Here is a 20,299-nt window from a genome sequence, read left to right on the forward strand (position 1 = left end):
GGGGATCCGGGCGACTGCCCAACTCAGACGAGTTCCAGGGCCCCCTTGCCCTCGGCGGCGCCCGAGGCCGGAACAATAGCGCTCGCGGGCGGGGCGGGGGAGGGCGTGGCGGGAGGGCGTAGCTCCCCTCCGGGCGCCGCCCCCGGCCCGCCCCCCGCGCTTGCACACCGGCTCGCCTAGTGCTCCCACCGCCGCCCGCCCAGGCACTGCCCGCGGGAGCCGCCGCCGCCGCCGCCGCGCCCGCCATGGACGTCCGCCTGTATCCCTCGGCGCCCGCGGTAGGTGCGCGGCCCGGGGCCGAGCCGGCCGGCCTGGCGCACCTGGACTACTACCACTGCGGCAAGGTAGGCGGCAAGGTAGGCAGGGGCCGAGTGTCCCGGGCTCGAGTGTGGGGCAGGAGTCACCTCGCGGCTGCGGACGCGGCCACTTTGGGGGCCTCACACGGGGGACACGCACACCACAGCCCCGTCGACGGGCACGTGCCGCTCACACCGCTACCCTCGCGGTCACACACACGCCCCGAGTTGTAGATCACAGGCAGAAGTCAGCCCGACAGCCACCCGCACGACGACACGGTGACACACTCACCCACACTTCGCATTCATTCACAAGCCGACGCGCAGCGACGCTCTGTCACCCAGCCAGGCGGCACCACACACAGCCTTCACCGTCCCACATAAGTCACCGTGCCAGTCATCTGTCGTCAACCACACTCAGCCTCTCGCCCACGTACACGGCTACACTAACACACACACAAGTCACTTCACCTATCCGCACACACAACGCTGCTTGCACATGTTCCTATCCGCTGTCACAGCCAGTGACAACCGGGGACAGTCACACAAAGAAGTAGCTCCGACAGTTCCAGCTCACACTCACAATGACCCACGAGTGCACACGGTCGGTCACACAGATCCATCCCCTGGACGAGAAGCCTCAGCTACAAATCGCCCTGACGGGCACGCAGTCGTACCCGGGCACACCCAGGGACAGTCACAGGCTCCAGTACCCTGCACTCCCCGCCCCCACCCTTCGGTCGTCCATACTCGCGCGTCGGGGTTTTAACTTGTCGGTGCAGTGCACTAATTGGGCCGTTTACTAATTGGCCGTCACTGCCCCACGGCGCCTCGGATTCTATGATGGTGGCGTCCAATCAAGACCTGTCCCTTCCCCGATCGGGGAGCTAGCGTCCCTTCAGGCTTGGGCTGCAGCAAGGAGGCACCTCTAGTCCCCCATTTTTCCGGGATCTCTGTCCCCAACGCCAGGCAAGTCCCCGTACCGCGGCGCCGTCCGGAGGCTGTGCGGGGATCCTGGGACCTAAGGCGTCGGACCCCAGCTCCTCTTCGAGCCCAGCGGACAGGGGCAGGGGCAGGGTCAGCAGAGTTGCCCGAGTCCTCTTCCCTCGCAGGGAAGGGAACTTTAAAACTTAGTTGGAAAGCCAGACGGTCGGTCGGTGCGTCCCCAGGTCTGTGCGTCGGTCCGGGTCAGGTTGGAGCCGAGCGCGGCTTTTCGTCACTCGGAGCCCGGATTGAGCAGCGCGCGTGGGTCTCCGGGCGGTCGGGGCGCAGACGCGCGGACTCTGCGGTGCTGCGTGGTGAGTGCGCGTCGGATGGCTCGATCCGCGACCCTCTGGGGGCTGTCCCCTTCCCCACAGGCTATCCGCCCAGCTCCTGGCTGAGGGGGTGCTCCCGGGATACTAGGGGAGCAGAGCGTCCGGCCCGATCGCTGGGCCTCCCGGGCTGGGCCTCTGCAAGTGCGTCCTCAGGCCCTAAGGGAGCGGCTGCCGCCAGGAGCCCACTGCAGTTCACCCTGGCCCGGGCGGCGCGGGCCGCGCAGGCGGGGGGGGGGGGGGGGGGGGCGTCCCGGGGCGGAGGTGGGCGGCACGCATCTCTCGGAGGGGAGAGCAGATTATCTTTTGTGCGCTGATCCGCAAAGTTGGAAGCCTGAGAGGGGGGATGGTGCCTCAGAGAGAAGGCGGGTTCTGGAGCCGCTTCCACTGTGGTGGTGGGAAAATAGATTAAAAACAGCAAGTGGAGTTTTACAAGGAGCTGAAGGATGGGCAGAGGGTCATCTGCCCTTGGCTTTGTTACGTTTAAAATACCAAATGGGCAAGACAGGGTTCGCCTTCTGGTTTGGAGGCCGTGGTGGAGACTAGGCATTTGTGTCTTAAAGTCCCGGTACCCAGGCTGGGGAGGAGGTAGAGATTAGCTGGAAGAGGTCTTTTGGAGGTGAGGTATCTGCAAACCCCACCAAAGTGGGGCCAGACTCTCCCACTGCCGCCTTTGGGAAGCAGGACTCTGCTGAGCCCCCCATCCTACCCCACCCCCACCCCGCATATTTTTTTTTTTTTTTTTTTAAATTTGGAAGCTCTAGAAACCTCTGACTCAGCACCAGAACCTCCGAGGTCGCAACCCGCAGGGGAGGACTCAGAAGTGGAGGGTGGAGATTTTGGTTTCTATCTGTGCTCTAGGACCCTGACCCATAGCTGGAGAAGTTTTGAGCTTATTGGCGTGGGACGAGGCACCAGAATGCTTGAAAGGAAGGTGTGCCCATGTGCTTAGATGTGAGATCTGCTGTTCAGTCCTTCATGCTGGGGTGATGGAGCACCTGGCTCAGCTTGAACCAGAGCCTTGTTGGCAGATTCCCCAGTGGGCTGTGGCCTTCTGTGGTGGTTCAATGGGGCCAGGAACCCCATTTTTTTCAGACTCCAGAAACTGATGGTGAAAGGTTGTGGAAAAGAAAATGTCCAAGCTTCAGGCTTCCTCACAGCGGCTCACTATCAGAGTGGAAGGGTAAACTGAGACTTAAGGTGTGGTAATAGCCACACTGGGGCGGTGTGTCTGTGTTACGAGGTGGTGTAAAATGGGTTACGGAGCCAGGACACAGCCCACACTCTGGGGCTCTGTTGTTGGGGCCAGGACAAGAGGCTTGTCTCTCAAGCATTTGCCCAAACGATGTCAGACAACCGTGGGGCAGTTGACCTGGAAGGGCCCTTGGCGACGGTCCCCTTGGCGACCATCCCCTTGGTGACTGTCCCCTTAGCAATCCTCTGCATAGAGATTCCAAGCCCCTTTAAATTTAAAGTCATGAGCACTAGCTGTTCTTTTGGTGGTTTTTGTTTGAGAAAATACACAATAATGAAAAGCCGCGGTGGCTTCATTTTAGCTTCGAAATACTTGTGCAATTTATTAATCATGGTAATATTAGCATGTATTAGAAAAATCACTTACCAGATATAAAGCAAGCGTGTTACTTTTTAAAATGTAGTAACAGTGCTTGGTAAGCACAGGGACTCCTGGCCTCTGGCATGGAGGATCTGGGATCTCATAAAGGGAAGTATTGATCTCCTCTTTGCTTCATATAGGAGAAACTGAGTCATGGAGCAGTATACCCTTGGGTTACTGAGCAGGTGAAAGGCACAATTGATGTTGAATCTAAGTTTCTTAATTCACAACAGGACAGTTATCTGGCCTCCGTGTGAGACTCTATCATGGTTTGGGGGCTAGGGACCTGTGATTTCCATTCACAGAGAATTGAATCCCTTCCATTCAGATTTGGGAAGGCATTAACCAGGCAGGGAGCTCCTCGCTCAGCCAGGCAGACTAGTGTCAATTAGCCACTGGGACAGGGTAAGCCTAGCTTTGTAGCTCCATATGTGGCTTTGTGAACTAGAGGAAATGATTTCTAGCTCCTTAAAAAAGTTTAAAATACATGTATTTATGTATGTGAGTGGGTATGCGTGGGAGTCAGAGGAGACTCTCTCCTTCCACTGTGTGTGTCCCAGCAGTCAAAGTTAAGTTATTAGGTATGGCAACAGGTGCCTTTACCAACTAAGCCACCTATGGGCTCTCTAGATCTTTGTTGTTACTGAGTATGACTTAATTTAATAAAATGTAAATGAGATTGACAGATATAAACACCCAGGTACCCGCTAATCGGGTCTAGGTAGAGACTATTTCCATCACCCTAGAAAGCCTCGTTTGTGCCCTTCCCAGTCACCACCCCACCCACGGTCCCAGTGATGGCTTCTTTCCTGGTTTCTAGTCCACACAGTTTGTTTCAGTTCAATTTAGGTATGCAAAGAGGAATTCTGAGTATGGCTTCTTTTTTGCTCAGCTTGTCATTCAGATTCTTTGTTGAGTGTGTGTGTGTGTGTGTGTGTGTGTGTGTGTGTGTGTGTGTGTGTGGTTTGTTCCACTTTGTTGTTGAGTGGTATTGCTTTCTGTAAATACAGCACACTTGATTACTTCATGGGGAAATTGTAAATAAAGCTGCCACAAATGTTCTTTTACAAGTCTTTTTGTGGGGAGAGCAAATTACTTAATATCACTGAGCCTAGGTACCCTCTTTAAAGTTTTTTCTTTGAGATTTATTTATTTTTGTTTTATGTGCATGGCTAATTTGCCTACCTATATGTATATGTAGGATGAGCGTGCAATGCCCCTGGAGGCCAGAAGAGGGCCTCAGATCCCCTTGGAACGGGTGTCACAGATGGTTCTGAGTCACCATGTGGGTGTTAGGAATCAAACCTGGGTCCTTGAGAAGAGCAGTCATGCTCCAGCCCCACCCTCTGGATGACATTGCCTACTTATGAGATTCAGGATACAGGAGTGAGGGATGCAGGCTAGGATAGTTCTTGGCACAAACCAGGTATTGATTAGTTGATGGTGTTATCAACCCCCTGCCACCTATTCCAGTAAAAGGTTTAACCTCTCTGTTCCGAGCATCCTTTATCTCTGTTTGATACCCCCCTAAAGGCTGACCTGGGTGCCACTATCATGGAGCACTCTGTGACCAGCAACCTTGTCTCTTTCTCCAGGCTCTCTCAATGACTAGTACTGCGTGGGATGTGGCATGTTCTATCGTCCGTCATTTAATCAATAAATATTTATTGATCACTGCTTTGTGCTAGAACTTTGCTAGGTAACCAATGCTATGGCAATGAACAAAACAAGCCCAAATTGTTGCTCTCAAAGCTTAGCTATCTATGGATAAAATATAAAGTAATATGATCAATAGATCTCTGGATATGAGGTAAGGAAGAGGGTTAAGGTGAGCGAAGGCCTGGGGCTGCTTTGTGTGTGTGTGGAGGCAGAGGTTGACACTGGGAGTTGTTATAGAGTTAGTTTTTATCAACGTTACACAAACCTAACCTAAGAAGAAGGAATCTCAGTTGAGGAATGGAGTCTACAAGATTGGCCTGTGGGCATGTCTACTGGGCATTTTTTTGATTGCTGATTGACTTGGGAGGGCCCAGCCCACTGTGGGCGGTGCCATCCCTGAGCAGGTGAGTCTGGGTTGTGTATAACAAGCTGAGCAAGTCAGTTCCTGACTCCAGATTCCTGCCTCGACTTTCCTCAGTGATGGACTGCAACCTGTAAGCTAAATAAACCCTTCCCTCCTCAAGTTGGTTTTGATCATGGTGTTTACCATAGCAACAGAAAGCAAACCAGAACAGATGTCTTCCTTTATATATATATATATATATATATTTTTTTTTTTTTTTTTTTTTTTTTTTTTTTTTTTTTTTTTTTTGGTTTTTCGAGACAGGGTTTCTCTGTGTAGCTTTGCGCCTTTTCCTGGAACTCACTTGGTAGCCCAGGCTGGCCTCGAACTCACAGAGATCCGCCTGGCTCTGCCTCCCGAGTGCTGGGATTAAAGGCGTGCGCCACCACCGCCCGGCTTCCTTTATATATTTTTAAGACCAGTATCTCACTGAACCTGGAACTCAACATTTTGACTAGAGTCTTGTAGGGTCTACCTGTCTCCACCCCGACAGCACAGGATTATAAAAGTGTGCCTCCACGCCTGGCTTTCACTGGGTTCTGGGGATCCAAACCTGGGCCATCACCTCAGCCCCTGTTTTGTGATTTTAAGGTGGGAGATTGTTGACAGATTCTTGAAATTTTGAAAATGTATGTATATAGTGAGAGTCACTTGGTAAGTTTTTTCAGAGTTTTATTTATTTTTATTTATGTGTATGACTGGATGTGTGTATGCACACATATGTACAAATGCCTGTGGAGGCCAAAAGAAGGTGCTGGATCTTTTGGAGCTAGAGTTACAGGCCGCTGTGAGCGTGTGGGTGGTGGGAAGTGAATTCTGGCTCTCTGCAAGAGCAGCTAGATCCTAACCACAGAGACAGACTCCGGCCTCTGATGGATAAGTTTTAAAAAGCAGATTCTGGGGCCACACTTCCAGGGATTTCGATTCATTTGGTCCTGGGGGATGGACCCTTGGAATCTGCACATCTAATGAGGCCCCATGTGATGCTACAGCCGGTGACATGTTACAGCCACAGTTTGGGTAGTGGCGGCTTGGTGGTTTGTGTAGTTTTGTGTGGGCTCCTGGAAGGCAGGAACCATGCCCAGGACTTGGCACAGTGCCTTCTTATAATGGCTCAGTAAGTAAGTGGTGGTGGGTGAGTTATTTTGCTTCCCACCCACACAATTCTGGGCACAGCATCGTGTAAGGATGGGAACGAGGAAAGCGTGGTTACTGAATGACTGGAGGCCCCGTTTGGCAAAATCCATGAAGTGGAGGTTGCTCTTACTGCCTGTCTTGGACTTGGGGTATCTGAGGACTTTACAACATCTGTGGGGGTGAGATTTGCACAGCTTCCATCTGAAGGGGCCAGGGGATGGTCCTGTGGGAGGAGCCCTGGGCTGGCTGGAATTAAGGGGCTCTGCCAGGAGGCCAGCATCTCTGCAGAAAGCTCTTTACTTTCATCTAGTCCTGCATCCTCCTGCCCAGAGGGTCCTCCCAGGATCACACTTTTGTATGTGAGTAACAGCCGCCCAGGCCCACCACCGCTCTCTCCAGTCTCCTCAGAGACTTTGAACGTGTCATTAGCTTTCCCTGGCTTTCTGCTTCCCTGTGTACTAAGGAGAATCAATCAGTGACCATCACCCCTTCAGGACAGTGTGGTGTGCAGATACAATGAAATGAAAGGCTGGGATGTCTTCTATAATTGTGGTGCATGGAGGGATCCTCCACCAGGGTGTGTGTGTGTGTGTGTGTGTGTGTGTGTGTGTGTGTGTGTGGTGCTTTTTGAAGAGTGTATAAGCCTACTTTTCATTGCTATAACAAAATACGTGAGGCAGGCTGACTTTATAAGAGAGAGTTTATCATGGGTTTCAGGCTAGCCTCAGCTACATAAAGAAACTGTCTCACTGGGCAATGGTGGCACACACCTTTAATCCCAGCACTTGGTAGTCAGAGGCAGGCGGATCTCTGTGAGTTTGAGGCCAGCCTGGTCTACAGAGAGAGATCCAGGAAAGGCACAAAACTACACAGAGAAACCCTGTCTCAAAAAAACAAACAAACAAAAAACAAAAAAAAAAAAGAAAAGAAAAAGAGAGAGAGAGAGAGAGAGAGAGAGAGAGAGAGAGAGAGGAAGGAAGGAAGGAAGGAAGGAAGGAAGGAAGGAAGGAAGGAAAGAAGGAAGGAAAGAAGGAAGGAAAGAAGGAAGGAAGAAAAAGGAAAGAAAGGAGGTGATTTAGCCTGTAGCTTGGAGGCCGAATCCAGAGAGCACAGCCTGGGCCTCCTGAATGCTGTCCCTTGGCTGCCTCACCTAGTGGCAAAGACACGAATGGCAGGAGCAGGTGTGGAAGCCAATGACTGAATCTATTTCAAACCAGAACCATCGAGTTGGGAGAGGCAGGGTTTGCTGCTGTGAAAATGTCCCTGTCCTAGAGACCAGCTTCTCAGCTAGTGAGCAACTCCCACTGGCCTTTTGAAGGGGTCTTGAGATGTTGTCCCTGTGTCAAGGGAGGACTCTTGTGTTCCCAGAGTGGGCCTGGTAGATAAGTGCTCAGAAGACATCTGCTCATGGCCTGAGTGAACGAAGGGCCTGCCTGGTTGTCGCTATGCTGGAGGAGCTCAGCCTCTGCTTGCCTCAAAGTCTGAAGACTGTGGGAGTGCCTGGAGTCTAGGGCAGGGCGGGGGCCAAGAGTCTTTGGGTGATGGGGTCCAGAGCTGTCCCTGAGCCAGCCCAGAGGGCAGTGCCTAGTGGGCAGAGCAGCCAGCAGTGATGGAGCACCCATGTCTGGGCACACTGCACAGGTTCTCACAGACGCTCTGGCGTGTGGCTGCCTGTATTTCCTTTGGGTCATCTCTTTGCTTCCTTGGTTTCTTAGAGTCCCAGGATTGATGTTCAGTGTGGGTTGGCTGTGGAATGCAGCAGACCCGGGATAACATATTGCCTCAAGCATCAGGAACACAGAGGTCCAGTCTCTTCTCTATCTAACGGCAAATCAGCAACTAACGTCAGAAGGCTGGAGATCACAGTACTCACTACAGCAAGACATGATTTCATTTCCATGCACTAAGAACAGAGCACTGGAGTTCAAACATTAAGAGTCAGCTCTTGTGCCCTGTGAAGGGCAGGCTCTGGCTTTCCTAACAGCACTCATGATCTTCTTTAGGTGGTAGGGAAAACAAGGGGATGCTTAGAACATTTATTGGCTTGGGCTGGTGACCTGGGCACACAGTTATCACCTTGAAACAGACACTGATCCCCCCCCCCCCCCCGAGACGAAGTGTCAAGTCTGGGTTCACATGCTGCTTCACCAGGAAGAACTCTCCAGTAGGGACAGCCATAGCTCCAGATTCATTCCCATCTCTGGCCACCTTCTTCTTCTGCCCAAGCATGTGTCCCTCTCCTTCTGGGTGTCCTCTATGTCCCCAATCTTCCCTCAACATAAATCCTCCCTGGGTATCTCTCCAGTTCTGATTATGTTTTCACGAAACCCAAGTAAACCTAAGGTGAAGGGAACCCCCTCAGAACCTGTTGAGGAGGCCCCCTGACTGTCCAGGTCCAAGCTATGTACCCCAGGCCTATGAGACACCCCCATATCCAGAGCAGAAAGATCTTCTCCTCCCAAGGCTCTAGGCTAGAACTGAGTGGTCCAGTTCCCTGAACAGCAAGATTGGTGCCACCCTCTTGTCAAAAATGCTAGCTGCCAGGTTGCCTCTTAGGTTTACTAACTCAGAAATTTGAGATAGAACCCGGTGGCCTGGATACCTGTACCCTCCTGCCACTGAGCCAGGCCAGCGTTTGAGACACAGAGTGCTCCTGGCAAGTGTGGGGAGCCACACACAGGCTGTTGAACTTTACCTTCAGCAGAAGACCAAGAAACCATCATGGAGACCAGTCTGAATTTGGGAAAGTGAAGCCTCTGTCCCTCTATGCCTACCCCCACTCCAAACCAAGCAGGCTGAATTGTAGCATGTGGGTGTCCTTGCTTCCCTGCAGGCAGACCTTACCACCATGGTGGACAGATCTCCCAAGGTGCTTTTCCCTCCTCCTGGAACACCCTCCCACCTCTGTGTGTGCCCCCACACAGCTCCCCTCCCTTTTAAGACTCAGCTATGTGACATCTTCCCTAAGGTCAAGCACGGTCACTGCCCCTGGCGATTTTTTTTTTTTTTTTTTTTTTTTTTTGGTTTTTCAAGACAGGGTTTCTCTGTGTAGCTTTGCGCCTTTCCTGGAACTCACTTGGTAGCCCAGGCTGGCCTCGAACTCACAGAGATCTGCCTGGCTCTGCCTCCCGAGTGCTGGGATTAAAGGCGTGCGCCACCACCGCCCGGCAACCCCTGGTGATTTTATATGTGCTTGTTAGTCTACATTTTGAGTTAGTAGATCGCAGATCCACAGCCTTTCATCTGGTAAATACAAACTTTCTTGTTGAGTGGCTGAGGATCAAGGATTGGGCTGAATTCTCAACCCCAAGCACACAGTAGACACTCTATGAAAACCTATCATGTAGCTGAGAAACCCAGCAATAGACACCATAAAACTACGGATCTTCCCGCTCACTCCAGAAGGCACCAGAAATCCCAATTGCACCGTAGCAAGTTTTAAGCATCAAGGTAATTGATCAAAATTTATCACCCTGTGTTACACAACATCTTCTCTCTACGATATAAAATTACCATTTACCATGACTCATTAAGTTAATAATTACCGACCATATGTTTTTATTGCTTCTCCCAAGCTGAGGTGATAAATCACCCTGTAGGTTTGGGTCTGTGTAAATACAATGACTGCCAACTGTGCAGATACGGGATTTACCGACAGGAACACACGGGACTGAAGTACTGGGCTGAAAACAGCCCCATGATCCTGCCAGGCCCTGCAATGATGTCTTTGCGTCCCCAGGTCAGAGCTTCTCTACCAGGGCACAGTTTGTCATAGCTTGTGGGGAGGGGGTTCTTCTGCCATCTAGCAGGTGGGGGCCAGGGATACACAGGAAAACCTCCATCACAGTATATGATTGGGTCCAAAGTATTTGCTGGGCTGGGGCAGGGAAACGATGTTCTAGACCAGCAGTGACTTCCACCATGTCTGTTATTTTCATCTGTGGTGACTCCTACCATGTTGCTATTTCCAGCTTCACAGCAAAAACCTAAGATAGTGCTGTTCTTCAGCTGTAGGTTGGGGCCACGCCAGTGATCAAAGCCTTTGGGCTGATGCATGGTTCTCTTCATTTGCTCTGTTCCCAGCCTTAGCTGACTCTCTTGGGACTTTACAGGGTTTGGTTAGGAGAGCTTTTCCAGTGACTGTGGGTTGGGGTGCACGTTCTTTAGGGCTCCCAGACTGTGTTGTCAGTCTGTCCTTCAGCTTCTTTATTTCCAGTGGTGTCTCAGAGTTTCTGATTGCCCTCTGGGCTCTTATGGACAGATTGCATTCTCCCTTATACAGATCTGTATCTGAATTGTGAATATATATGCATTAGAAGGTATATATACAGTTATCTCCACTGTATCTATGATAGACTGAGGTAGGTAGCTTTTTATTTTTGTCATTCTGTTGGGAGTTAGAAGCAAAGGGAGAAGGTGAAAGTATGTTTGCCAGCTGCCTGAAGCACCTAGTTCCTTCTTAGTGAGTTTTCTTTGAAAATTTGTGGTATTTTTGTGGGTAGAAATAAGCACAAATCATTTACCGACACATTACCATTTGTAGGCGGGGAACTGACCCAAATAGCTGAAGTACCACAGGTGGCCGAGAAACTGGGGTTTGGCCTTGTCTCTGTAGGTGGCCTCCACATGAAGCTCCCTCCTGAGAGGTGTGTGCATGTGTGTTCCTGTTCGTGTATGTATGTCTGTGCATGCAAGTGTGTGTGCAGCCACACTATGTGCATGCATCTGTGTGCACACATGCAGGGACCTGTGTGCTGCTTGCTTTTCCTGTTGTAGAACTTTCTCTTTTAGGGGTCTGGTAGCTCCAGATGGGCCTCTTGCCTTAGGTCTCAACTTCAGGCCTCATTTGCCAATAGGTCGCTTCCACATTACAGCTAATTAAAGCGTGCTTATCTCGAAGTTGGGCCTCATTTTCAGAATGATTTAGAACCTTGTTGGAAATGATTCTGATTCCATAGTTAACCCCAGGTCAATCTCATGCATAAATTTTATTGTTGCACTGTGCTGTGTTTGGGATGGACCTGGACTTTCCTGAGAGGAAGGTAGACCCTGGGCTTCAGGGCTTGCTTGTTTATTCTGCAAATATTTGCTGATAGCTCCATGGGTGATTCAGGAGGCCCCCTGCTTTCTCTGTTCACTGTACCCACCTGACAGTTAAGTTAACTTTTAATGTGAAGCCAGGTGGTGGATCACACGTGACTGTGAGTCTGATGAAGTACTTGGGTTTGTATTCTGGAGCTTAGATGCTGGGTAACCTTGAACCTGCTTCTCAGCCTCCTGAACCCCATTTTCCTAATACTATACTCTCACCTCATGTTGGTATCCAGATCTCTGGGAGATCAGAGCAGTTGTTTTCTAGCTCATTCCTGCTACTTGGGGCTGCTCAGGTCGCATGCCCCTTGGGAGAGCAGCGAGTATCACCTCCGTCCAGGAGTTTACATCTTCAATAGAGAATATGAGAAGCCTGCTTTTCACTGCAGCTCCCCCAGGAAGCCTCTTGGAGTCAATGACACATTCAGACCTAACTCACAAGACTAACCCAGGTGAGGCACTTGGCACTAGTGTCCTGGAGGCATTTGTAACGGGGGCCACAGCTTGCTCCTCTCCGCGGGAGGCATTCTTGTAGCTGTCTGTCCCTTTGGGGTTCCAGAGACAGCTGGACCAGAATACCTTCTCTGTACTGTCCCCTCCCTCTGGATTTTAGTCCGGGCAGAACAGAGGGACAAGTGCATCGTGGCAGGTGGTTTGGGAGCCACCTTGCCCTCACAGCCTGTTCTCCACAGCAGCCACATGTCTCCTTAGCTGCCAGGGTCCCCACAGGGGGCATTGCACTACAAATGTCGCCGTGCTCAGGAAATCCCACAGTACGGCTATCTATTAGATGTTCATCATCTGTAGGTAGTTTCTCCCCGACTGGGTGCAAGTCAGCAGCCAGGGGCATTGTTTACTGTAGCGTACACTGACTGAGCATGTGCCAGTAACATTTGCCTCCAGCGGGTTTGCACCCAGTTCACAGGATGGGATTTTCTTGCAGCAAGGGGGTGGATGGAGTGGTTGATCTTAAACTGTGTTTACTGTCTCATTCATCCAAGGGTGGTGTGTGTGTGTGTGTGTGTGTGTGTGTGTGTGTGTGTGTGTAGGAGCATGTGCACTCAAGAGCACATATATATGCACAAGTATGCATATATGTATGTAGTTTATAGACACATGTGGGTGTGTGGAAGCCAGAGTGGCATTGGGTGTCTTCCTCAATTGTTCTCCACCTCATCTTTTGAGACAGGGTCTCTCATTGAACCTGGGTCTAGACAAGCTGTCCGAAAAGTCTCGGGGATCCCCCACCCTGTCTCCCGCTCCCCTGTGCTGGGATTACAGGCACACCCGGCTCTTTACATGGGTGCTGGGGATCGAACTCAGGTCCTCCTGCATGGCGGGTGCTTTAACTACTGAATCTCAGTCTCCTTTGGAGGGATAAGTGAAAGTCCTCAGGATGCGCTGCACATTTTCTGGTTGAGCTCTGTAAGACATAGATACATGCACAAAAACACATACTCATGAACATACCATACACATGAATAACACATACACATGAACAAACATATGCACAAATATACTACACTCATGAGAACCCAGAATACATGAATACATATGTGAACAGCACATATACATGAACACACATACATGAACACATACCACACACATATACACATGTATTCACATATGCATGTACATACATTGACCAAGAAATATGCTTTATCCTCCTCACCTGGAGTCGTGCCTGGATGCCACACTCTGTAAGAGCTGGTGCACTTCTTATCTTTTCCCCATCCATTCACTCCACCGTCCAAACACCACATCCAGTCCACTGTGTCCACGGCTTTGTGGCAGGTGACAGGTACAGACGGGTGAGTCACGTGTGGCCCCTACCCTGTAGGAGCTTCTGTCTTATTAGAACTCACTATGTAGACCAGGCTGGTCTTGAACTCACAGAGGTCTGCCTGCCTTGATGTTAACAATAAGCCACCACTGTATGGGTCCAGGTGTCCCCAGGACAGTTTTCTCTCTGGCGCTCTGCTTGGTCATTCACCCCATCTCTGTTCCGTTTTAGTGGCTGCCTCCTGCTTTCTAGCCTGGAACCTGCAGCTCTCAAAGCAGTTTAGAGACATTTTCTGTCCAGTGACTGAGTGTTGCATGCTGGGAAGGCTATGGAGCCTTTGTGGAAATCTTTCCTCTGCAGAATGAGAGCTATCTATTCTGTGTGCAGAAATGAGTTACAGCTCAGAGCCACATGATCCGAAACTGTCTTCTCAGAGCTCTGTTGAAACCTCCCTGTGTAGCGTCCTCATGGGGTCTAGACAGGACCTGCTTTTCCAACCTAACCCCCAGCTATTTTGCATTAAGGCCCAGGCTCCAGGCTCCACTCTGGGGACACAGTCAGCTCTGCTATTGCCTTCATTTCATCCCTGCGGAGTGCCTGGCTGTTCTCACACCACTGTGCCTGCTGACCTTGCCTGACATGTTCCAACCTGCATCCTCACATGGAGACTGGCACTGTGCCCACCCTTCAGTCTCAGCTCTAGCCTCTTGTCATACTCTGGTTCCTGACATGGTCACCCTCTTCTCCATCCTGGCCTCTAGTACTTTCCTTTGGGGGCATATCATATCTGTGGAATTGCTTGACTGTTTCCCCTCTGGAGAGTAAATCGTAAGGACCAGTGCTTTGGCTCATGTGCACAGTAACATCTAGCACCTGCATTGCTGTTTGCTACGTAATCAGTGCTCAACGATACGTTGTGGAAGGAAGAAAGGAGGGAACGAGGCAGATGTTTTCTAGAAATATCCCCATAATGCATCCAGGCTGTGTTTCACCCTCTCTGGACCTTCCTTACCTCATTGCCAGGAGAAGCTATGCCTAGGACTCACCGTATCGACAAGTACTGATCTCCTGGTCGCATCCCACCAGGGACATCTCCAGCTGAGCCAGGGAGGAAAGTAGGAATGCCAGTCGGATGGATTTAGGGTGGAAATCCTCGGGTTTAAGGTGGAAATCCTTGGCCTCTGGCTTTGAATTTATGCTTGACCTCTAAGGCAAGAACCATCAGACCCAGACCCATCTCCCTGCCAAGGTGACCTTGGCTTTGCCAGGAGGGACACGCCCCTCCCCATTGCTTGGACTAGAGAATCTGGGGCACAGTCAGCCTGGCCTTCGGAGATAAGGGTATTTCTCTCTGGTGTGGGAACATTTCTGGTGAGCAAGCAAGACTTGTGGGTGGTCTCCGTCCTGAAAAGATGGTTCCCCCTCTTTATTAAGCTGTGAATCACGAACATGATATTTTCTACCTAAAATCCTAGCCCACTGAAGATTCCAGAACACTGTTGATGTTGGCCCTTTGCCTTTTCAGGATTCAGTGCTGCCCCATCCTGGTCTATCAGAGATGTCCTATTCTTGTTTTTCTCTCTGGAAACAGTGTGTCATTTACCTTGTCACTGTATCAATGGCCTCTGTCCCTCCCTTCCTACCCCTCTAGAGTAACAGCTTCAGAGAGGACTCTGAAGGAGCTGTTGTGTCAGTTGGTAGAACGTCTAGCACGTATGTATAAAGTCTTAGGCTCCATGCCCAGCACCATATAAACCAGCTGAGGTGGTGCATAGTTCGAGTCCCAGCACTTGGGATGTGGAAGCAGGAGGGTCAAAAGTTCATGGTCATCCTAGACTAAACAGTGAGCTTGATGCCAGCCTGGGCTACATGAGATTGTGTCTTTAAAAAAAAAAAAAATAGAAGAGCGTATGGCATATTTACGGCTCCTGTTTTTTGTTGGCATGTTATTTTTCTGTGTGTATGATGTATATGCATGTGTGTGGGCATGTGGATTGTCCGTCCTCACCTTCCACTTTGTTTGGTACAGGATCTTTGTGTTGCTTGCTTCTGCTGCCCCACAAACTTCTAGGGATTCTCCTATCTGTCTTCCATCTCACACCCTAGGAGCACAGGAGTTGCAAACACACACTACTGTGCCCAACTTTACATGGGTTCTGGGGACTCAAACTCAGGTCTTTTGGCTTGCTCAGCAAGCATCTATATATATGGAGCCATCTCCCCAGCCCCTGGCACACTGTTTCCAAAAGGGTTGACTATATTCACCCGCAGCAGGGGGAAGTGCCCATTTTATTGTGCCCTCTGCACACAGCTCATTATCTTCCGACAAACCTTCAATTGTGCAGACGCCTCCTGCCTGGTCTGCCTAACATGCAGACCCCAGGTCTTTGTGATGTGGAATTATACACCCATCGGTGCAGATTTCAGCAAAAGAGCTATGTTTTCCATTGTGGTCTGATCTGTTGTTTTTTAAATGCCTAGGGTAATATCCTCAATCAGAGGGCAAACAGAAGCAGGGAAAATCGGTAATAAAAAATGAATTAGGGTGATTAGCAAAGGTGAGTGCTTCCCTCCTCAGGCGACAGGCAGAGTTGACGGAGCTTTGCAAGGTGGCTCCTGTCCAAACACGCAGCTGGATTACTGCAACCTCCAGGCTGGCCCTGGGGTCTGCTCCGCACATAGGAGTATGGTATTGCATTTAGTTCTGCAAAGGTCATGGGTACCCCTCGGAGGGGGATCAACCCCTGGTGGGTTGGATTGGGGTCTCCAAAGAGGGGTTACTTTCCCCTCCCCCCATTTCCATCTCGAGCCAAGGTGAGGACCTCTTCCCTTGGAGCAGAGACTCCTGTGGGCCTGGTCTCTTCGAGAAGGAATCAAAGGCTTTAATTGACTAATGCAAACATCCCGTCTGCATAGCACTGTGGGTTTCCTGAGAGCCAGGGTGCTCAGTGTCCTCAAATGGGGCTTTGGTGGGCCTATCTAGGTTGGACCGTGCCTTGAGGATTATGCATTGCATTTTAGAAGATACCAGCACTAGCTGGCCTGGTTCCTCTATGGCTGAAAAGAAGCAGAGTTCTGGGGAGTGAGGAAGGTGTACAAGAAAGACATGAAACTTTCATCTGGGCAGTGGTGGGATTTGCACCCACACAGGATAAGAGGAATCATGAACACCACACAGCAGGCTGATCTTATGTCAGATCACGGTTCCCCACAGTGGGATGATGATGGTGAGTCCCACGGTGGAGAGCGTATTAAAATGCAGATTCTGAGGCAGTAGGTGGGGTGGGGCAGCTTAGGATTCTGCATTGCTAAAGTCTGGAGCAGCAGTCCTCAACCTCACTGACACCTCAACCCTTTAACACGGTTCCTCACGTTGTGGTGACCCCCAACGATAAGATTACTTCTGTTGCTACTTCATAACTCTAATTTTGCTGCTGTTATGAATTGTAATGTAAACGTCTGATGTGCAAGATACCTGATATGTGACTCCAAAGGGATCTCAACCCACCGGCTGAGAACTGCTGGCCTGCAGGCTGCTGGAGGTGTATGTGAAATGTTTAAATACCTAGAATCAGAGTCCAACCCGAGAGTTCTGGGAGATGAGGAGAGCTCTCAGGAGAAGGGGGGTGGCCTCAGCTTGAGCCATACTTTGGCTTGATCCTCCCATGCTCTGGATCGGCCAGTGTCCACATCATTAGTGCTGAGATTACAGGTATATACCACCCTGTGCTCAGTGTGGGTGCTTAGGTTTGAACTCAGGTTTTCATGGCTGCACACGCTTGACATTCACTGACCACGAGATTCCCCAAGCCCCTCTACTAATGGGTTTTGCTCAGATATGCAGAGCTTTTCGTCCATGTAAAGGATCAGTGGAACCAATAGGAAATGAGGCTGGAGAACCTGTTTACCTGGACAGTACAAGCCAGGGCTGCAAGGGGCTGGAGCCCTGGGTCTGAGTTGCAAGGCAGTGGGGCTGAGTGTGGTTAGGGTTCCATCTGGAGACAGGATAGGCTCTGGCCCTGAGGACAAGTGGGACTCATCCATGCTTTTAAATGGGAACGCTGGGTGTTGAATCCCCTTTTTGTTATTTCCTTTGCAAGAGAACTGATTGACACGGTATATCAAGAGGGTCTTTTGAGGATGCACACCAGCATGAGGAGGACCAGATGCAGGACAAGGATGAGGGGGCCAGCGAAGGGTGATGGTGAGTGCCTGGAAGGGTGATGGTGAGTGCCTGTGGTGTGTGGTGCACCTGAGGTATAGGCTTTGCGAGGAGAGTCATCCAGGACTCAGCAGCCACAGTATCCCCGTGGGCCTGGGCTCTAGACAGAGCCCCAGAAGCACACAGCAGCTTCAGTCACTTCCCCCACGTGTACTCCGTTCAATGGAAGCTCACAGCTTCTCAGCTCTTACAGGTGCTGACAGAGACATCACAATATTGTGAAATTAGACGCCCGAAGCTGACTTCATTACCAGCTTACCTGGCGACGTAGCAGCCGCCTTAGCACGACAGTTGGGTGTGACAGAGCTAAAATTGAACTTGGCAATTACCGCTCCTGCGAGGTTCTCAGTGCTGTGAAAAGAAGGTTCCATGGAAATCAACCTTAGTAATCACAGGGTTTAAAATTAGTTCGTTACTATTAAGGCTGCACCGTCAGCAGAGGCTTCGTGTGGCAGGGGACAGGGGCGGGGACAGGTTTGGGCAGCGTGAGGTACCGTGGGCACACCTGCTCTGATGTTTTCCTTCTCAGTCAGTTCCAGTGTTGATGCTCAGGGCCGCTGTAGTTGCCGGAAATGCCCCTTCTCCTGCCCCTGCTTCCTCAGCCCTGGTGTTCTCTTTAGACCTTCAAGGGACTTTCCTGAGTCTCTCCACGGGACATGATCCAGGGAGAGCTCCACTCTGGATTCCTGATCAGAGGAAAAAGCCATGAGACATGGCTGAAGGTTCCTTACTCTTCTCTGGGATTTCTTTTCTGAAGCTCCGCCCCCCCCCCCCCCCCCGTGTGTGTGTGTGTGTGTGTGTGTGTGTGTGTGTGTGTGTGTGTGTGTGTGTGTGTATGTTCTGGGGAATCCGGTCACACTCAGGTCCTCATGTTTACAAAGTAAACGATTTAGTGACTGAGCCACCTCCCCAGTGCCTTTCCTGAAGTTTTTGTGGATTGTCTCATCGTGTCCCGACTCTGTAGATGAAGACAGTGCAGGGCCCATGTGTGCTCAGGACTGGTTCATAGTGGGTCATGGGAAATCTCTGCAGAGTGGCCTGGCTGCATGCTGGGTCCTTGTGAAAGGGGAGACAGAAATTCAAATCTGCACTGGGCCTCAGCTTCCTCACCTGTGTAAGACAGAGACTTGTGCGGTGGCGGCGGCGGCCGCAGGCGTCAGGGAGAGCCTTGTGGGGCTGTCATTCTTAAGTGATATTTACAAACCACCTATTTTGTCCCAGGCACCAGACCAGACTCTTCCCATGGGTAGTGCCTGCTCTGCACACTGACCCCAGGAAGGGGTTATTATTCCTGTCTTCACATCAGAGGGGTTTCTGAACAAGGAAGTGTAGGGCCAAGAATTCGCACCCAGGAGAACTGGCCCCAGCACCAGGCCATGGTCCCTTCCCCTTACTGTGGAAATGAACCGCACCCCCCACACTCCCCCACACACTTACACATCATAAGATGTAGCTAGGTTCTAGAGAGGAAGGCAGATATGGAAATGTCTTCCCAGCAGGCCACAGCCCCTCCACAGGAAGCTGAGTCATCTCTCTCTGTGACTCTGTTTTGAACCATAACCATCCAGCAGCCGAGTAATCTGAAAACCAAGTGTCTAAAACAAAAACGCTGGGGGCCTCCAGGTGTAAGACACCTCCTGGTTCCATGCCAGCTGCCGCTCCTCCAGCCTGCCCTGGGTGCCATGGCCATGTATGTGTTCAATGCTATGAGAGCAATGGGCCTGGAATGGAGTTGACCCCCACGGACAAGGTGAACCTTGTCAGGGAATCCTCAGCATCCAGCCTGCTGTGGTGGGGGATACCCACCCCAGCCATGTCCAGCCCTGTTGCTGGCACATTTGAGGTGTGTAAATCATGGCAGGGAAGCTCACTGTCATCTTTGCATGTGTGTGGGACTGTACCCAGAATCCTGCCTCCCAGCAAGTGTGGTAGAACCCAGTCCAGAGACCTCATTATGGCCTCAGCCCTGCAGAGCAATGCCATTCCCTGCAGATGGAGTGTCAGGAGGGGATTTCAAGACTAGGAGAAGAGTGTAGTAAGAACTTCCCAGAATTATCCCAGGTCAACCCACCTTAGCCTCTTCAAATACATCCACTTTCTGTAACCGTATTGTCCCGGGCAGTTAGATCTAAGATTTCTTTCGTTTACAATCCTGTAAAAGTGACCAGGATTGGTGGCCCCTGTCTATAATCCCAACACTTGGGAAGGGAGGCAGGTAGGAGAATTGTGAGTCTGAGGCCAGCCTGGGCTACAGAGTGAGACTCTATCTCAATACAAACAAATACCTAAACCGAAACAAAACGGAGCAAGGTGATGTAAAAGCAGTCTGTGCTGAGAGGCTGGGGACCCATCCTGGTGACTACTTTCAGCATAGCAGCCAATCTGTCACCTGAGATACTCGACTCTAGTGCCTGGAAGTGTGCTGAACCTGTTTAAGGCAGCCTGGGCTAAGCTGTGGCACCTGTGGTAGGGTTTTGATTTAGGATATTTCCAGCTTACCGTGGACTTACCAAGACATATTTCTGTAAGTCAAGGAGTGCCTGTGTACCCCGGCTCTGCTCCTTGTTCAAATCCCTCCAAGTGTGCAGGCATGTATGTGCATGTGTGTACATCAAGGACAACTTGAGCGTTGTTCTCAGGTGCTATCCACCTTGGTTTTTTTAGACAGGATCTCTCATTGGCCTGAAGCTCACTGATTAGACTAATCTGGCTGGCCAATGAGCCCCAGGGATCTGCCTGTCTCTGCCTCTCCAGTGAGGGGGGTGGAGCCTTTTACCATG

General features: G+C 50.8%; 1 protein-coding gene across 2 annotated transcripts in view; it reads left to right on the top strand.

Moving 5' to 3' along the window:
- Nucleotides 1–221: 221 nt before the first annotated feature.
- Nucleotides 222–20,299, top strand: part of Tox2 (TOX high mobility group box family member 2) — a 127,303-nt gene continuing 107,225 nt past the window's right edge. For both annotated transcript variants that reach the window (XM_059261855.1, XM_059261854.1), the window contains exon 1: nt 222–344. In XM_059261855.1, coding sequence (XP_059117838.1) covers nt 246–344 — 99 coding nt within the window. In that variant the 5' untranslated portion in view covers nt 222–245. The remainder of the gene's footprint in view (nt 345–20,299) is intronic.

This window comes from Peromyscus eremicus, chromosome 4 (assembly GCF_949786415.1).
Source record: "Peromyscus eremicus chromosome 4, PerEre_H2_v1, whole genome shotgun sequence".
NCBI classification, from domain to species: Eukaryota; Metazoa; Chordata; class Mammalia; order Rodentia; family Cricetidae; genus Peromyscus; species Peromyscus eremicus.